This window comes from Aythya marila (assembly GCF_965140915.1).
Source record: "Aythya marila genome assembly, chromosome: 18".
Lineage (NCBI taxonomy): Eukaryota > Metazoa > Chordata > Aves > Anseriformes > Anatidae > Aythya > Aythya marila.
Window position 1 is genome coordinate 12,191,186 of NC_139059.1, and position 18,993 is coordinate 12,210,178.

Consider the following 18,993-nt stretch of genomic DNA (forward strand, 5'->3'; position numbering starts at 1 on the left):
GGTAGTGATGGAGGAGAATGAAGGTGCAGCTGGAAGAGGCCCACGCAGCAATTTTCTCTGCATCTAACTAGCAGCTTCTAGAGCCATCTCTGTGCTTCACTCATCAGCACAGAACAGCCAAAAGCTTTTGGCTTGCAGCCTCTGAAAACCTGTTTCCTCTTGCTGAATGCCATTCCAAGGATGATCTGCCTGCTGCACTGCTGTTACTGTAATCAGCTCTTGGGGATGCACAGGAGAGGCACAGCAGCACCACCAAATACCCAGAGACACTGGCTTTGAAATTTAGTGTCATTGATGCCATGCACACAGCACAGTGCCACACCATCAAGTTGCAAGCAGGTGTCCTTTAGATCACAGCTAGGACCTCAAATCACTAGACTGACATGTTTTTTTCTCAAACAACCTTGAAAGTCCCGGAAAAAAATAGGTAATTTCTAAACCTTTTTCTCCTACAGAAGTATTTTGAGCTGAAAGAGAATAAAACAAGTGTTTACCTGTAGGGTAAAGAAACACCATAGGGAGCAGTTAGTTTATATGAATGCATGTGAGGAGCTGGGTCTTCAGATGGCAACAGCTCCATAAGCCATCAGGACACCATAGGCTTGAGGGAAACAGAGAGCAAAAGATGAACAGCCCCAGACACAGATGGCCCATAAGGCAGATTAAGACAGAGCAGGTTAATGCACAACCCAGACTGCCCCAAAAGCAACAGCCATCTGAGAAAGAAAAGGCTTGGAGTACTTTGAGTACATGAGCACTTTGATCAGCTAGTAACTCTTTCAGAATCAGCTGTCCTGAAAATCTCATTACAACTGCACCATCCAAGCTTTGGAATAGCTGTTTCTGCCCTGGAGACCTCACACACTGTTCCACCCATGGGCTTTCCTTTGCTCAGTTTTGTGTTTAATCCCCACTAGGCCCCTTGTTACTAATATTTTAGAAGTAGATGCAGCTGCCCAGACCCTCCAGCTCTTCTTTCCTCTCCAGGGAGAAAAAGGTGCCGCAGGCACCCAAGGGGTGTGTTCAGAGAAAAGAAGGTGGCATCATCCCAGCCCACAACCCTGACATTTCAGCATTCAGACAATGTAGAAGTATGAGGTTTTATTTGTTTAAAAGTGAACCCCCAAGCCCAGCACCCCACTAGGGTTCAGCCCACCTCTCTTCACTCAACAGGTTGTCCAATGTCATCTCCAGCTGTGTGCTTCAAGAACACAGCACTGCAGCTTCCCACCTCCCAGGTGGGAGCTGTACCTGCACTGCAGACCCTCCACACTGACAGTACTTTTCTACCATCTTTGAAGTCCCTTTGCAAACACTATCTGTGACAAAAGAATATCTATGCCAGTAGACACATCTCCTTCTCAGTAACATTAGCTAGCCCAGCAAAGCATTCTTCTCAACACAACTATACCCACTGCAGAGCTTTTGAAAACAACCCCACTCAGCTTTAGGTAGGTTTTTATAACCCAAAGCCATCATGATTATAATAGTAAAACCTGTTGCCCAGGTCACATACTCTGGGCTTGAGACTACAGGTGCCCAGGCATCATTTCACCACTTCAGTGGTTTTCAACCCATCATCTACAAACTCCATCTAGAAGCTCCACCAAAGGCAACTAGGAGAAACAGATCCTTAGTGACAGGCAACCTCTAGCTCCATTGGAAACTTCTAGGGATTCAAAAAAACAAAACAAAACAAAAAAACATTGAAACATCACTGCACTGTGATCCAAAAAGCTGTGAGACCTGGCCAATGATCCCACTACGATGAGGAAGTCAATATTTACTGGAGAACATCAAAAGTTACTCCAGTAGCCTGCACACTTCAGACAAGTATGAGTTATAACCGTAGTAGCTAGAGCTGGGACTGCGACATGTCTACCTGCCACGTGAGACCAGCAGGAGTGAACGTTTCCAGATCAGATCAGAGAATATTCCAAAGATGACAGAGAGATGAAAAAAGAGAGTGACACCAACTTCTACATAGCTCAAAGCTCTCTTCTACTCTTTCATGGGAGCACTTCCAGTTGATACCATCACCAGAGTTAAAAGATTGATGTCATGAGCTACCACTTAGAAGCTGCAAAGTAAAGGACGTGAAAGAGAGAAAATGGATGCTGTCCATCAAACCCAGCTCAATGGACAAGCAGCTCCTCAAAAATGCCTAGTGAGAAGCACTGCTACTGCAAGACAAAGATTACTGCATATTGCCCAGCTAGGAAATGAAGTTACATAATGTTCATGCTTTCATGGTGAGTTTTTGGGTAGCATAAGGTAGAAAATGGATAGTCCTGAAAAACAGTACACTTCCCATCTCCACAGTAGATGAGCATGGTAAGAACAAAGCAAATATACTCCATCACATAACAGCAAGAGCAAAACACTCCCTAGAAGATTCTCATTTCAGTCCCTCCTGGTGAGGATGTTAATTATTACATCATGGGCACATGCTTATAAAAAAGCAAATTTAAAGTCACTACTTTATTTCACAAAGGACACCAAAAAGCTACTGGAATGTCAGCTTGTGCCTACTACCAACCTAGTCTGTATCTGAACCAGTGACCCAGAGGTGAAAGACCCATGCCCCATTATCAGTCTCCAGAGACATGTGATCCCCTCAGAACAGTAAGTTCCTGATAGGCATCTTCAAAAGGGCACAAGCAATTATGAGAGCTTCACAAATCACTTGACAATATGCCCATTATACAATGCATTTTCAGCAAAAAGCAGCCTTTATATTGGAAATAAATAGAAAAGAGCAGTAGATGGGTGCTAGATGGAAGAACGTTAATTCTCCATCACATTTCATCCCTAATGGACTGAAGTACAAACGTAAGTATGGGCATCACCTACTTTAACTGCCATAATTTGCCCACTTGGTTTGTGGACCATTTTGTTGACAGAACCATAAGCGCCTCGTCCAATTTCTCCAAGGTCTTTCAAGTCCTCTGCTGTAAAATCCCAATGCTGTTCAGGGGAAATCTTCAATTTTCCTGATGATTCAATGCTGTGTGTTCTCAGTCTCTCTCTGTCAAAAATATTGGGAAGCAATTTTTCCACATTTTAAATAGTCTGCAAATTTCTCTTTTCAGCACTTGATTAAACATTAGAAGAGAGGGGTTCACAAAAGCTACAGCAACAATCTGACTCCATGAGGGATTTTGGTTGGGGTGGGGGGTGCAGGGGTGAGGGAAAATCTTAAATCAAAAATGACATATTGTTGCCCACAGCTTCAATTAATGCTAAGTTTCTCCAGCTGTGGAATGAAATTCAGTGTGTCTCATATATTAGAGTCATTCTAATCAGTCATTAACACAGTTCTTTCTGCTTTGCATAAAATACATTAAGCTTAAAGCAGGATCTGATAACATGCAGAACCAAGAGTCTGAAGAGCACTCCCCAGCCCCACTTTCCCAAAGCTTTTGTTGCTCTACACCATTACGCTCTGCAGCAACTGCCTTGCTTTAATCACGTTGCTATTCAACATGGGCAAGATCTTATGTTTGTATCAAGGGGACTTTAGAAAGAGAGCTCACTCGTAATGGAAAACTGCAATTAATTTTAAAAACATTTTAGGTAGTTGTTTAATTTATTTTAAAAAACAAAACAAACAAACAAAAACAAATAAAAAGCCAATAATTTAAACTTATTCAAAAAACAATACAAGCCGTTTGTGACATACAAAAACAAAAAGTGCCTGTTCAAGTGCATCTTTACCAAATGCCTAGATTACTGTTCTCTGGCAAAAATCATTTCTACTGAAGCCACCAGGATTTGTCCACGTAAGAAATACAGAACAATGCCCAAAATTTGTAAGATAGTTCAACAGTTGTTTTAAGATGCCTTCAATTACTCATTCAAATGCAGCAATGCATTACTGAATTAGTAGGAAATGCACAAGTATTTTCAACACTTTTCACACTAAAATGCCATGCAAAAATTCATTTTTTATTAATTAATTAGATGAATCACACATCTTTGGTCATGAAGTATGCCAAAAGCCTGAACTTCCTACTTTTAAAGTAGCATTAACAGTACTAAAGACAGTTCCCACTGCAGAGCACACCAATCCCACACAGATATTAAAGCCAGCAGGTATTTTTGACCACCTTGTGAACGAGAGAGATTCTGTCAAACTCATCCCTTGGACTCTGATCACTTCACCTGAGTATTTGATCGAGCGACCACATTTGTCCAGGGTCCAATCATATGAGAACATACACGAGGTATTTGACCAAACACATCATGCTCATCAAGTTTATCAGCCAGAGGAATGAACACGCCACAGCTGATTCCAAGCTGGTAAACACAACAGAGCATTTGTCAATCAGCAGCTGCAAACACTACCCAGTTGGATGTGGTGGTGTACCCAACCTCCACCACATTTTATTTGGAACCTGGGTTTTGTGAGGGCAATGAGGTTAGGTCCAACAGTCAATTTACTGGAGCAACTAAGGTTCAAATGGCTTCATCTGCTGCATTCTGGCTTGCCTGGGATACTTTGGTTTAGCACTTTTCCAGTTTTGAGCAGCTGCACTTCCTGAACCTTTGACCCATTCAATAAACATTGTTACTGAATAGCTCCTCTCACCAATTTTATGCAGTCCCTCCGTGCTCATTACCCATCTCTAAAGTGCGTAGCTTGAGATTTTCAATCTGCTATTCTCCAAAGCGTCCCTCCAGCTTCATTGCCCTCAAGAATAAATCTGAGGAACCTACTGATAGTGCTACAGCACAGCACAGATGTGATGAACACAACAGCCCGTAGAGATGGCACCCCTTCATTAGCGCTATTTAAGTTCTTTGATTTTCTGTGCATTTGATTCCTCAAATTAAAATAGTGCATTTAGTGGGGTTCTCCATTAAATCTATTTACTAAAGAGCAAGGAATGAAAATCAGGCAGTAAAGTAAAAAACAAAATAAAAAAAGAAAAAAAATGTAAAGCAATGAAAAGAAGGGAAAAAAAAAGAAAAGAAAAAAAGGAAAAGGAAAGAAACGTGACCTCCAGACTTGCCACCTATCTTGCAGGCAGCTTACACTGGAAGCTGCATGAATCAGTCACCATCTAACTGCTCAACCATACCACTTTGTCAGTACCATAAAAGTAATTCTAGTTTTGATGGAAGAATGTAGGTGATGAGCAACATGCTGAGGAGGGACCGGCAAACGAGCATTGCATTTCCTGCCTACCTCCTTCCAACTGGAGGGCAGGAAGAAGCAAGACCATTTAACAAGAGCTAAACCCTACTCTAAATGGCAGGGAAAAAGAAAGGCAAAGAGGTGCTTCCAGGAGGCAGAAATGTGAGACTGGATTTTCTGAGCAAACCCTTTCCTATCATTTGAAACAGTATTTCCTATTTAAGTTTTCATAAAGCTAAAAATCTTTAAATGTTGACATGGTTTATTCAAAGAAAGCAATCAAACCTGTCTCCAATCTTCCCTTTGTCTGTTTTACTGCCCAGAAAACTTTGCTTTTCTTACTCTACATCAGAATATAATGAATTCAAATTTGATTTCTCATTACACAAGAAGCCTGTTTCTCCCCAGCTGTAGTGTGAAAGCAGATCTATGCCATTGTTCCCACAGCTGTGGGATGGTTGTTTCAGGCAGCAGGGAAGAAGACAGGAGCTAGGAAATAACGCCCCTCCCCTTAAGGTTTCATTGAGTGCCCTCTGCAGCTGTATTCTGGTGCAAAGTAATGTAGCTCCCAGGAACCCAGGGGTTTAAAATGAGATGTATTAGCACAGTCCACTCAAAAAATCTCATACATTTTAGCTTGGCTTAATTTCCATTATGTATTTATGATGCCATCTGCTTTGTACAGCAATCAGACTTCCTGCCTTTTTGTTCCCTTCCAAATACCCAGGGAAATGATCAAATAACCAAATGACAAGCTTGACAGACATCAGACATTTTAATTTAGATTTTGCTCATTTAGGGAATTTGTCAAATGTAAACAATGCAGTTTTCCTTTAAGCATCATGGCCTAACTTAAGAGTCAATAACTGGAATGTAATGATTACTTTCAGCATTAGAAGACGATGGTTGTTTATATTAGGAAATTTTTACTGTAAATTCCCCCCAAATAGTTATATATATATATATGGATATATATCCATGCCAGAAAAGCAGCTCAAAAATGCAAATCTAGTACATAGACTCTGCACTGACATAAAAGAGGAATTGTCTGATGTAAAATAGAATAAAGAATAAATAAGTCACCGATGCAGTACATCTGTCACTGGATTTGCACTACTGTAGATACATATGTAGATAAATCCACAAGGCAGACAAGCTCCCAAAGTAATAAAAAGCACCTGCCTAAATCCTGAGCTTGCTTTAATTATCAGAGAGGTAACCATATAGAACAGTGTCTAGTGAAGGTGAAAACCAATTAATGGCCAGTTCCTGTTTCTGCAACAGATCAGGCTGCAGTCAGTTTCAGTCACTGCATTTAGCACTCCTTTGTTTGCACAGCACTGAGCAGACATAGGTCTCCTTTTAGCATTTCATTTTTTAAACTGTGCAATCTGAATCTTTCTAAGACTAGGAATGTTGGACAAAACTGGACATAAATACTGCAAATGATCAAAATGCCTAAAATGGACTAGTGCGACTTTATTTTTCAAACCATACATTAAAAATATTGACAAGATGACTAGATTCACATAATCCTCAAAGAGTTACAAGTAGAATTTTCAAGTGCACCTAGGGGACTAGCGGTGCTGTTGACTTGTCCAGGAATTGAGCTTCGAATTCTTTGTCTTGCCTCTGAAAAGTTTTAAACGTAAAAAATAAAGAGTGATCCTAGGCTCTGGAGGTCATTGTGATTACTGCATTTGAAAGGCACCAAAGTATTGGTCTTACTGCAGATGGTTACTGTGCTTGTCACAGCAGTTATTCCAGGGATTAGGAACACTAAGGAAGACAGCAACTCTTCCAAACAGTTCCCCTTTGTCAAAAATAAACCCATTTGTGGGTCCAGCTTGGCAGGAGGCACGCAGACTGCTGGCGCCAGGCACTGCAGCTGGGCCAAGGACGGTGTCACACAAACTTGGGACGTGGGTTTGTTCATTGCAGGCTTGGTGAACTGGATCCACTCGGGAAGGTCTGCCCCAGAGAGAGGCCCAAGAAACCTCCTGGGAAGAACCATGAAAACATTTGGAAGCTTTTGGACAGACTATTAGTTCCCCAAGCCCTGCTATTAGCACCTCATTGCAGGGATGCCAAAATTTTTTAAAACAAGCATTTCTTTGGCATTAAAAAGAAGGACTTTGGTGAGAAGCAGAGAAAAATTGGTTGATTTTTTAGGCAAAACTGAAAATTATCAGACATGAAGCAAGGCCAGAAAGATGCTATGGGTAACCATCTCCTTTACTAGTTCTTTGTTTTATTTAGCTAAGAGTTCTGCAGGATTCAGAGCAAAGAAGCTCAAAAAGTTGAGGGATTCAACATTAGAGTTTATATGAATAAAACAAAGCTGCAGAGTCAAAGAGATCTAGACAGTCCAACTGTGTTTCAAAAGTCTGCGTATGGCCAGATCTTTTGAAAGGAGTATCTCATTAAAACTCCTATTTACACTACAGTTAATAAGAATATATTCTAGTTCTCCGTAAGTTTGGTAAAAAGCTGCTTGACATGATGAGATTTCAGCAATTGTTTTGTGGTCAACATGGTCAATCAGCAAAAGTTTCCATGCAAACTGCAGAGTTTTAATAATACAATGCATTGTTCATAACTTCAGAGTGAAAACGAGGCTTATGACTTTGGCTAACACATTTCTACCAAGTCTTTCAGATAGCCCAGAGAGATCGTATACCTTCTGTCTAACTGTCTGTGTCATTCATAAAACAGTTTTCATCCCCTGCAAGCAAATGCTTATAAAATAGCAACCCAATTTTAAATACCATGGAGAAATCTCCAGAAGAAAAACTTAGAAAAGCTGACACGCAATGGAGGTCCTTTCAAGTGGGGCAGAACTAAACTGGTTCTGGCCTCACCCATGCGAACTATCCTGAAGCTCAGTTCATCAGTTATATTTAAGAACAGATTCTTATACATAAAGAAGAGATGCAGAAAACTTATCAAAGGAAGGAAATGATTTAGTTCTGCATCTCATACCTATTCAGTTTAAAACCAAAAGCACACTTGCTCACTTTCATCATTTTCTTTATGAACAAGTTGCCCCTAATGTTGCTCTGGCTTTCTCTGCTCCTCTAGAACTTAAAAAAAAAAAAAAGAAAAAAAAAAGAAAAAAAAAAAAAAGGTATTAACAAAAGCATGGAAGAGTCCACAGCCTCTTTCACAGTCCTTGAGTCTAGCACACATTCAAGCCTGCTATGATTCTCACTAACTTATATGGGGTTTGGCTGAGACTTTTAAAATGTCAGTATTTTGTATTAAGCTCCTCTTGTAAACTACTGAGTTACAACAGGTTTTGATTAACCTTGCCCTTGACACAGAGGAAACCTCTCAATTCATTATGGTGAAACCTGTACTGAATTTAACTGAGTACATTAATCTCAAACTCATTCTGACTTGGAGATGAGCCAGACTGCCACACATTTGCTGAATGCAATGCGGCTGGGTATTCAAAGCTTATACTGGCTTCAAGAATTTCAGAATAACACTGAAAAAAATGAGCTAATTAATTTAAACAATCCTTCTGAGAATGCTGACTTTTTCTGAAACATTACATTTCCTGAGCCATGCTCAGCTATCCATGAAAGAACAGGAAACAGAGACATGAGCACATCAGTAAGAATCAAAGGAATCTGAATATATTTCTTAAGTAGTTTGTAAAGTGATACTGAGATGCAATATCATTAATTAGCATTACACAAATATTATTCATGGAATGACACTATTTCTGAGACATTTCCCATTACTTTAAAGATGCCATTTTTGCAGGTATGAAAAATATTTGACAATGGCTAACAGACAGTTAAGCTTACTGTAGCCTGCTGGAAAGTTTCTGGATGAGGTCCGCTTCTCTCCTTTTGAAACTGAACGGGACAATGTGATTACTACCCAGTGTTGCTTGTATATCACTTCAGCCAGGAAAAGTTGTGAAAATGACAGGAAAACATGGTACTGTTATCACATGACACAACAACATATAACACAATTCTCAACTAGTCATGCTACCTACGGAGTGGTTAGCATACAAAACTAGTTAGCTATGTATTTTTCTTCTAGTTTCCCCCTAAATAATCTCCTCTCATTGGGAACAATGTAGGTATCTGATGATTCAAACAGTATTTTAACACATTAAATTGTAAGCAACCTGTCTTCTTACAGCAATGTCAATTTCTATTTCCAAATGTAATATTACTATAATCAAAAACATGTATCATTGCATTTAATTTACTAACCAGATATCTACATATTGAGGCGACGGTATGTCACTAAGGCACATGGGCCATCACTGCACTGTTTTTCTTGTGGTCTTAAAGCAGAACTTACTAAAAAAAAAAAAATTATTTTTAAAGATCTGTAGTCCATCCTGGATCCACCAATCTAGGACTGGTGGTCACTCCCAGATGGGCTTGTCATTCATCTTATCACATCGCTTAGTGAACAAATTTGCATGGCTTGAACAACAACATCCTTTCTTTTTAAGAGGTACATAGCTGACAACCCAAGGTTAATTACCACTCTGTATTATGACATTGTCTAAGAACAAAAATCAGGTTCTGTATCTCCAAGCTTCTCCATTTGCTGGTATCTCACTGCCCAACACAAGGACCCGGTATCTCAGTATGGTTTTGAGAAGATGGGCTCCTGACAAGCACTTTGTGGAGGAGAACGAGCATTCAAGTACTCAGACAAATGACCAACGCAGGTATCTACAAATGGTCAGCAAATTGTACTTATGATTTTGTCCAGCTCCTTGTTGGAAACAGTTGACAGCGCTAGATAATGAGCACTTTGTTAATTCAACTATGTGAAAACTTTTTCGTTTTAAATACTCTAAGCAAGCAGTTTTACTAATTTAAACTTCCACACATTATAAAATTCAAACCGTAGTCCAGGAAAGCTACAAGCTCTATAATTTCTGTTTAAGGATTTATTTTCTATTTGGGATAGAAAAATTTGGGCAGAAAAGCATGCCTTAACCTGAAATTCAGTGCAACTCTGGAAAAATGTACCTGGCAGTATTTTTTCTTCTGTGGCAGACAAGGACAGACAGGAGGCAAAGAATCACCTAACTGCAAGACAAAGATTTCTTTTTCAGTGAGATGCATCTGACAAGTTCAGTGACCGAGAGCTCTTGGTAAGACTAAATGGAGAAAACGTGATCTGCATTTTCAAACTGCCCCTCATTTAAGAGGTAAGACTCCTACAGGCCAGTGAGAGCAAATGTCTGTCAGAGGTCCCTATGCTACACAATCTGATAGTAACATGGCATTTTAAATTCTGTCCTCCTCAGAAATGGATGTGCATGGCTCAGTTTTCTCCACTGAGTCTCAGGAGCTAAGAGGCTAATTTCTGTAAGCTTTCTAAGGTTGCTCGCCTTGAGTTTGGCCAATGGCCCCACAGAATCACCCTCCCCATCTCTCACTGGTATGTAATATCCACCTAGAATATCAGAGAGACAAAGTAAACCCAACTGGATTAAAGAGAACATCCCCACCCACCCGCACTCCTCAGGAAGGACAACCACCTTCACACTGCCTGAGCAAGTTGTATTTAAAACAATCACTTTCAGCTGATGTACACTTGTGTCTGCAAAGGCATCAGTTATATCAGGTACAAAGGAGCAACTGCCATCCAGACTTACTCCAAACATATTCCACAAAGGAGAGAAATAAGACAGGCTCTAAAAGAGCCCATGGTTTAGGGTCACCATAGTCCATGGTGCCATAGTCCATAGGCCAGTTTCAGAAGTTTCCCAAAACAGAGAAGCCCTCCCACTCAGAGGCAAGAACATCCACCTGAATCTCAAAAAATCTGTAGCTTTCACTGAGATAATATGTCATGAGCTCAGTTAGTCCTCTTCAGAAGTCAGCTCCTCAAACAAGCAGAATGGCAAAACCAGTTCAGCCCTGCAGCCCCTCCACCCTATCCACTCAATTCCAGCAAACGCCGCTATGTGAGTTCTATGCAGCTGATTTCCTTGGGAGCATCCTCTTCATTCATTCTAGATGTCCTCCATAGTATGTACTGAAAGTCATTCATATATACAGATGATGAAAATAGATGTTGATGATGATTTGCGAGGTCGAAGCAGTCTCTAAATCTGCAGACTCTGCTCTCTTCATTCTCCATTTTTTAATGTTTAGGTAAGACAAAAGGGATGACTGATTCCTTCAGTTTGAACCCACAGATCAGAGAACTTAGCTCACTTCTCAGTAGCCAGGGAAAACCGCAACACAGTTTACTACAAAGTGGTGAGTAATGTCCAAAGAAATGAGGTACATAGATCTTGCTCTGCTGAAATGTAGTGTGATCCTGAGTACAAAGAATGGCAATGAACAAAGTTTATTTCTACAGCTTGCAACATTAGCTGTTTATTTGGGATTTCTTGCAGGCATGTGCTTTGCAAGGTCCACATCTGGAAACATAAGTTTCTAGTCCAACTTATATCACAAATATGAGTACTGACGGTTTGTATATAAAATCCTGTCTGACATTGGTCTCTGTCACACAAACCAGCATAAAAATGCCTGTGACGGATAAGCTTGTACTGAATCCAACAGTGACAGAATAGACACACCATCAGTATGATACAGTGGAGACTACTCATACACAGGCATTAAATTTATATCAGTGTGTAAGCAATGACCAATTTTGCTACTTGTAAATGATTACTGGAATAAAGTATTTATCAAAAAAGAGTCAACACAAAATGGGGGGAAATACATATATGTATTCACGCATTTTACATGCATTAAAGAAAGGTAATTAGACACTGATGTGTAGCAGTGTGCTTCAGGAATGGAATCACAGCACTGAGATGGACACCTGCATGCTTCTGTACACTGAGATGGACACCTGCATGCTTCTGTACACTGAGGTAGGAGACACAGACCTGCAGAGCTGGGATTCAGAGGAATTGTCAGCTGAATGCTGGGGCATGTGAGCCAATCCATAGGGAACAGTGCAAAGCAAGGTACATCTGAGGTTTTCTCTTCACCTGAGCTTGTGTCAAAGCCTCAATGGATTGCACATATGGAGTTACAATACATTATTTGAAATTATTTCCTCTGCATCAAGGTAGCAACTGTACATAGGAGCTCAGACTGCTCTATCACATTTTCTCTCTCCAAACAGCAGCACATTTCTCATTTTAAGCTCACAGTTAACTGTATCTTCCCAAGAACATGGGGAATCTAGGCTCTCTTCAGCCTTGGGACTTGGTCCACATTCCAGGAGACACATCTGTGAGACACGCAAAATGGGACAACTCTTGCCCTGTTCAACTTGGATTGATCCACAACTAAGAAACCTGATTCATGGGTCAAGAAGAAAAACTAAAAGATAAAATGTCAAGAAAGCACTCCAGCCTCTGCGCTGTTATATAAAGACAAGTAACAGCATCTCCTGATCCCTGGCTAAATTTTAACTGAAATTGGTACCATCTTAAATGTTTTAAGAGCATGCCTTACAAACTGGTGAATTCAGATATGGAGATGCTTAATTCCCCCTCTGACCTTACGCAGTACAGCAGCAAGTTGCACATTTCAACAGATCCCAGGTACACCCTGGGGCGCAGGACATGCAACACACAGGTGCCATAGGAGATTTTTAACCAGAAGCTCCCGTGTTCTGTCTAACCTTACAGATAAGATTGGGGTGCATGGGGATGCTGAATGCTTTTTAAGTCTCCACATACCAAGCTTTTACAACCTGTTTGCATATAAACACGTGTACTGCTTCTAGGGAATGCAGAACCTAGAAATAAAGAAAGGAAAAGGAGAAAAAATGCTTCTACTGTCACTGTAGTAAGAAGGGAACAGAAGAGTCAATACCAGTTCTGAAACTATTTGTCCTACCTTCACTTTGATTAAATAAGCACTGTAGTTGTTACATCTTTTTGTGAATTATTTAGGCATGGCAGGACCAAATGCATTCCTCCTAATGTGTGAAGAGTGCTGTAACTCAGGAGTCCCAGAGGTCTACTGACACCAATGCTACAGCTGCTGCCCCAGCCAGACCTAGCACATTCTTTGAACAACTGGGATACAAACCGCAGGAGTAAGTAAAACCAAAATCCTTAAACCACACCAAACACTCAGTACTTCTGAAACCTTGAACTGCTTTTCAGTAAAAGCGACATTGTACCTCATGTCAAATGTAGTAAAGACACTGTACTTCCAAGGACATAAATACTAGGGGGAAAAAATTATAACTCTCCAATGGTCAGGACAACAGACATTTCTCAAAACATCTCCCTCATTTGACCATGCAAACTAACTACTAGAGCATTCACCATATATTCAGGTTTATAAACCAAGCTGACTAAACAAGAAAATCGGTCATATCTTAGCTCTTCTCTGGGCCCCAGAGAGTAACAGATACCTCTAGAGCTGGAGTTCAGTCCTGAGCATGTTGCAAGCACCTGGCTTTTGCCATGAGCAGATGGAGCAGAGGATGACGATTCCTAAGGAATGTCAGGAAGGGATCTGGCCAGTCACAGGTCACACAGGGAGCTGTGTTACTAAATAACGGGTAGGCAGTACATCTCATTGAAAGGCAGACACAAGAAAGAAAGTCTACTGGATATTTATATCCATGGGAGACATTACTCAGCTTTGTTCTTCTGTACAGCCTCTACATAGAGCAACATACAGCCACACTAAATGCAGGTTTGATGGCAAATAAAGTTGAGTTCTGTTTAAATAGGAGCGTTTCTACCTCACAACTTTCCAACTTCCATCAAATCACAACATTTTACCTCCTTCCGCACAGCAAATGTATGAAATACCATTCAACTCAGAAAAAAAATATATGGCAGTCAAATTAAAATTGCTGGTCTTCACGGAATCTCCTTAGATACCACCTAGGTGTCCCTGGAGCAGGAAAACTGCAGAGGATATCTACAACACCTTCACAGGCAGCAGAGGATGGCAGCTCAGGCTCTGTCCCTCTTTCCACCTCCCCTCAACCACACTGCAGATGAAAACAGGCTAAAAGAGGCAGCGTGTCAGATATCTGTGCTGGGCACACGTGGGCAGCAGTGGCCACATCTTGGTGCTCTGGAAAGTGACTGCCACTGTCACCATCTTCTTACAGCCTCCTAACTTCTCAATTACTCTTCCGCACCACAGAAGAGACAGACATCGACACGGACACCAGAAACAGCATCAGTTTTACAACGCATGCAGAGAGCAAAGCTGCAAAGTTGAAATCCTGCTCTCAAATGAATGGCCCTGGCTACTGCTATCTGCACACAAGAGCCAGGACAACAGCTTCTAACCATGCCAGTAGTTAGACAGGTAATATATAGTTACACTCTGAATCACACGTTATCAGGTGATCCTTGCTGAACTCCCTACCCCAGCACAAGATTCTCGTAGCCTTTACCTCTCCCAAATCACATCAGGCTCCAGCTTCCTGTCTACAAAATGGAGAACACAGAATTTTGTGCAACAATTTAGGTTTGCAAAGCCAGATCAGTGAACATGTGTGAAGCACTCAGATGCTATGGTAACAGGAGCCAGGTAAGGTTGTATTTGATTTGACTACCTAAATGTAGCTGATTAGGTTTCCAGATGTTCTGAGGAGCCCAGGTCCCAAAAGCATGTCAGGAAACTACAGATGCTCAGCAACTTTGAAAATCAATGTGAACTAGCATGATGAAGATACACAACCTCCAAATTTTGGTGCCAGACATCAAAGGCCCAAAGTCAGAAGCAGAGGGCTGAGATACAAAACCCTTGCAGAAAGAAGAAAACAGTCCTAGCAGGGCACTGATGACTATGGGATACTGAAGTTGCTAAAGAAATTTATTTTAAGAAACAGCAATCACCAAAAAGCTCCTCTGCAGGATTAGCACATTAGAGAAATAAAAAAACTTAAAAGGTGAGGGGAAAAAAGAGACCTTGAGGTTGTATGTATGCTCAATCAAAACCTCACACTAATTTTGGCTGCACCTTTCCTGAAGAGGTGATCTACTCAAAGTCTAAGATACCAAACAGAGATGTTTTACAAAACCTTATCACCTCTTTCCCAACTAGGCCAAACAAATTTGTATACTTTGTAAGAAACAGGAGTTTTAAATACAAACAAAATTAATCAGTTGTCAAAAAAAGAAAAAAGGTCCTGAGAAAAAGATGATGCATAAAAAACATTGCTCTAGCACTCAAACTACAGCGAGGTCTGTATTAAAAGAGAAAACCTGTTTGTTTGTGGACTCAGACTAACATTTGAAAGAATTTGCTGGGTCCTTGAAGGTTTCCATCTTACTTGTGCTTACTTGAAAATACAAGCTAGTTTCCCAGTGATTATATTCACATACTACAACTTCCAGGAAACACTGCAAAACAATCACAGGAGGGAAAAATAAAAAAATAAAAAAATAAAATTCTAAACTTGTATCTTTTCTATTGAAAACTGTGTCTGAGGAGTCCTACACTGCAGTGGGAAGGTATCATGCAGCAGAAAGGCATCAGAAATTAGTAATAATAAAGACATGAAATAACTGTTAGAGATGCAGAACAACTATTTCCAAGGAATTTCACACAAGAAATTGGGAACATGCTTATATAGGATATTCCACTTTGTTTTTTAATATTTTCCAGACAAATGGTAGAACAATTCTCATAACTCAGCCAGCTGTAGACTACACACCTACAGAGCCTGAAACCACATGAAAGGTTTGGAAAGTGTAAGACATTAAAAGAGAAGGAGACACTTGACAGAGACTTTGGGACAGCCAGAAAAATTCTTGCCAGGAATAATGACAGTCCTTAAACTATATGGAAATAAAGGAAGCAGCAGTCAGAAATACAACTGGACCTCAATTTGCTTTTGAAGAGTCCAACCTCGAAAGTCTAAATCAAACATCTGCCAACAAGCTCCTGGGGCATCGATCTGGAAAGGACATGTGACTTGCCCAGGAGTCACAAGGGGAAGAAGGTCCACAGGGCACCTCTGGAAGTTTAAGTCACGAGGTACCCATAAAGACACCCACATGTGATACCATAGCCAAGTCAGGCTATTGAGTCCAACAGGCTAACAGATGGTTCAGAAGCTGGGCTTGTGAGCATTAGAAGAGATCTTTTCATCTTGTCATCTTTACAGATGAGATTGCTATGCTCTATGTTGAAATTCTGAAGAGCTGACACTTCTGAAAGTCAGCAAACTTCCCAGCCAGCAGACAGGATGCTCAACATGCAAAACCAGATGCCAAACAAATTCCTTTTTAAATGCTCATTTACTAGCAGGTGGATTTAAAATCTGTAGTCTGAAGTCCAGATTGAGTGCACCAGAAGCATGCAACACTTTCCAGAAAGCTGGTAAATTCACCTACAGCCTACTGAACAACTTGGTTCAATGGCCACCAGCAAGGGCCAGCTGCCAGCAAAACACCTGCACACAGCTCTACAGCCACATCGCACTGCCCCGTGCAACTCCTTTCAGCAAAAGCCACCAGTCAAAAGTAGCCCCACAGAACTTACATCTAGATAATTATTTAAGCTCATTTTGCTTCTGACCTAAATCCTGTTTGGACACAGAAATGATGAGGTAAAAGCTGAGATGCTTTTCAGTCTGCTGAAAGTAGCAACTGCGAAACAATGGGTTGGAAGTTGAAATGCTCACCCTAATGACAGTTTGTGCCCTCTGGCCTCTGTCTATCTGCTTTGGGCCAAACAAAGCCAGTGATTGTTAGTCTGGTGTAAGTCAGAAACACAGTCTGAACTAAGGAGAACTGGGGTCTCAAGTGGCAGCTACCCAGCCTGCACAGCAGAGCAATCACACATAGCCCTCCTCACTGCAGCCAGAAGGGACCCACTGCATACACTTCCTTGGCCTGGGGCTTCAGCTGTCAGTAAAGTATTTACAACCCTTCAAGTAAGAATTTTACCCTCCAAAGACAGTTTAACTGAAGAATCATGCTGAACAGGCATAACCGTGGTAAAAGTAATGTGCAAAATACAGGTTTTATTTTTACATTAATAATTCTAAAAGGCTTTATTTTTCACACGAAGCTCTGCAGTTTAGGCTCTATTCTTCCTTTACTGCACATAGCTCGTGCAAAATTACATATATCAGTGTGCTAGATACTCTAAAGACAGGCTGGGCAGCATACCACAACAAGAAAAAAACACCACTCTCTGTACTTAGGAAGTAAATTTGGTGCTAGCAGTCGCAGCTGGACTACATAGCATGCACATTCTCTATAGCTTCACGCTCCATCAGTCACAGAACCAGAGTTCATCTTCTTTCCAAACCCTATGGTCTTGGTCCTGCTGCAAACATTTCATTCTAAGGCTCTGCCCATCTGCCCCGCTGGACCTGTGCAGCAAAAGCCATTCACAAGGCCTTTCAGCTGCAACAAGGCACCACAGCCCTTGGCATCACCAGGAAGGGGAGATTTCAGGGAGCCACAGCCCTCACTTCCAGCAACTAGAAATGTTCCTCCAATTTCTAGCCTCATCCAAAGCCACCCTGAGTCAGTCTCCTATTTAAACGATACTTCAAAGCCTCCTGATTTCAACACAAGTTCTAATTCAGAAAACATTTAGGGAAAAATCCCAGCACCACTTGAGATGTGGGCAATTTTGCCACTGACTCCAATCTGAGCAGCTGTAGCCTGTGCTCTGTTGGCGGCATCCTTGCTTGGTATCCTGGTCATCTGTAACAAAATGTCCTTCAAGACACCGCAGCACACCTGGTAGTAGACATAGCGGGTAGGAAGAAGACAGGAGGTGTCCTGGGTAGGGGCCTGAGGTGCCATGGGATGTGTAAGGATGGAGAAGGAAAGTCCTCAGCATCTCTCAGCTCCAAGGCCATCACTGAGACACCAGCCAAAGCAAAGCTCAGAGGTCCCAACCGCCCACCAGGTGCACCCACTCTACATACATACAACCTTCCCACTTTCCCCCATGCAGTCTGGCTTTCCTCAGTGCTACTCCAAGTCCAGCCCCGGCAGCCAGCTCCTTCACTCCCTGCAGGCCCATGACAGCACACTGCATTACAGTGTGTCCTCGGGCAGGGGGTGCAGCCCCAACCTGAGAACCAAACCACAAGACATGGCACAACAATGCTGCAGGTGGGAAAGAAACAACAAGGTGGTGTCAGAAAGAAAAATCAGGAACCCATGTCCCAAGTTTCTCCTTTCAGATGATGTCATCTAGGATTTCTCTTCCTGGAAACACTATTCCAGGGCACAAACTGTACATTAGCAAAAAGCCCCTACTCCTGAGAATGGTAAAGCTCTAGGAGCATCCTCCTAGCAGGTGGGCACTCACTGGGTTGTCATGGGTGCTCTGTGCCTTGGGATGTAAAGACATGAGAAGCACCAGTCAGTGATTAACAACATCACATCTTGCAATTGGGATTTCATGGCCTCTGAAATTGTTCCTCCAGATCGCGTGCCAACAACACCAAGTGAGAAGAAGCTGAGATCATGCACAGCTCACCAAGGAAAACTTCCCATGGAAACCCAGCCAAGCACCAAGCTTCAGCTCCCTTCAAGCCAGCGTGTGCACATCACATCACCCCTGCTTACAAGAGCAGGGACATCCACTCCTAGTTAGTGTGATTCCCAAAATTATTTCCTCCACCCCCCCCCTTTTATTTTTCCCAACACTCCTGAGACCTTTCAAATCAAGAAACAAGCCTTAAAAAGAAGGTTGAATTTGTACCTTTATGGGGGTAAGCAATGGCCATACACATTTCAGCAGGGTACAAAGCCCCAGGCACTAATGAGGAGCCCAGATACAATCTACACCCCGGCACAACATGCATTTCCTTGGCAGCAGTGGTTTCTTTGCTTGGGAGATGCAGCTTACAAGAAGGTTTCCTTCCCCCTAACACACTGC

At 41.6% G+C, this 18,993-nt stretch overlaps 1 protein-coding gene across 3 annotated transcripts in view; it reads right to left on the minus strand.

Annotated features, from left to right (window-relative positions):
• Nucleotides 1-18,993, minus strand: part of MAP2K4 (mitogen-activated protein kinase kinase 4) — a 109,965-nt gene that overhangs the window by 43,919 nt on the left and 47,053 nt on the right. For all 3 annotated transcript variants that reach the window (XM_082774995.1, XM_082774993.1, XM_082774994.1), the window contains one exon: nucleotides 2,854-3,028. In XM_082774995.1, the coding sequence (XP_082631121.1) occupies nucleotides 2,854-3,028 (175 nt within the window). The remainder of the gene's footprint in view (nucleotides 1-2,853; nucleotides 3,029-18,993) is intronic.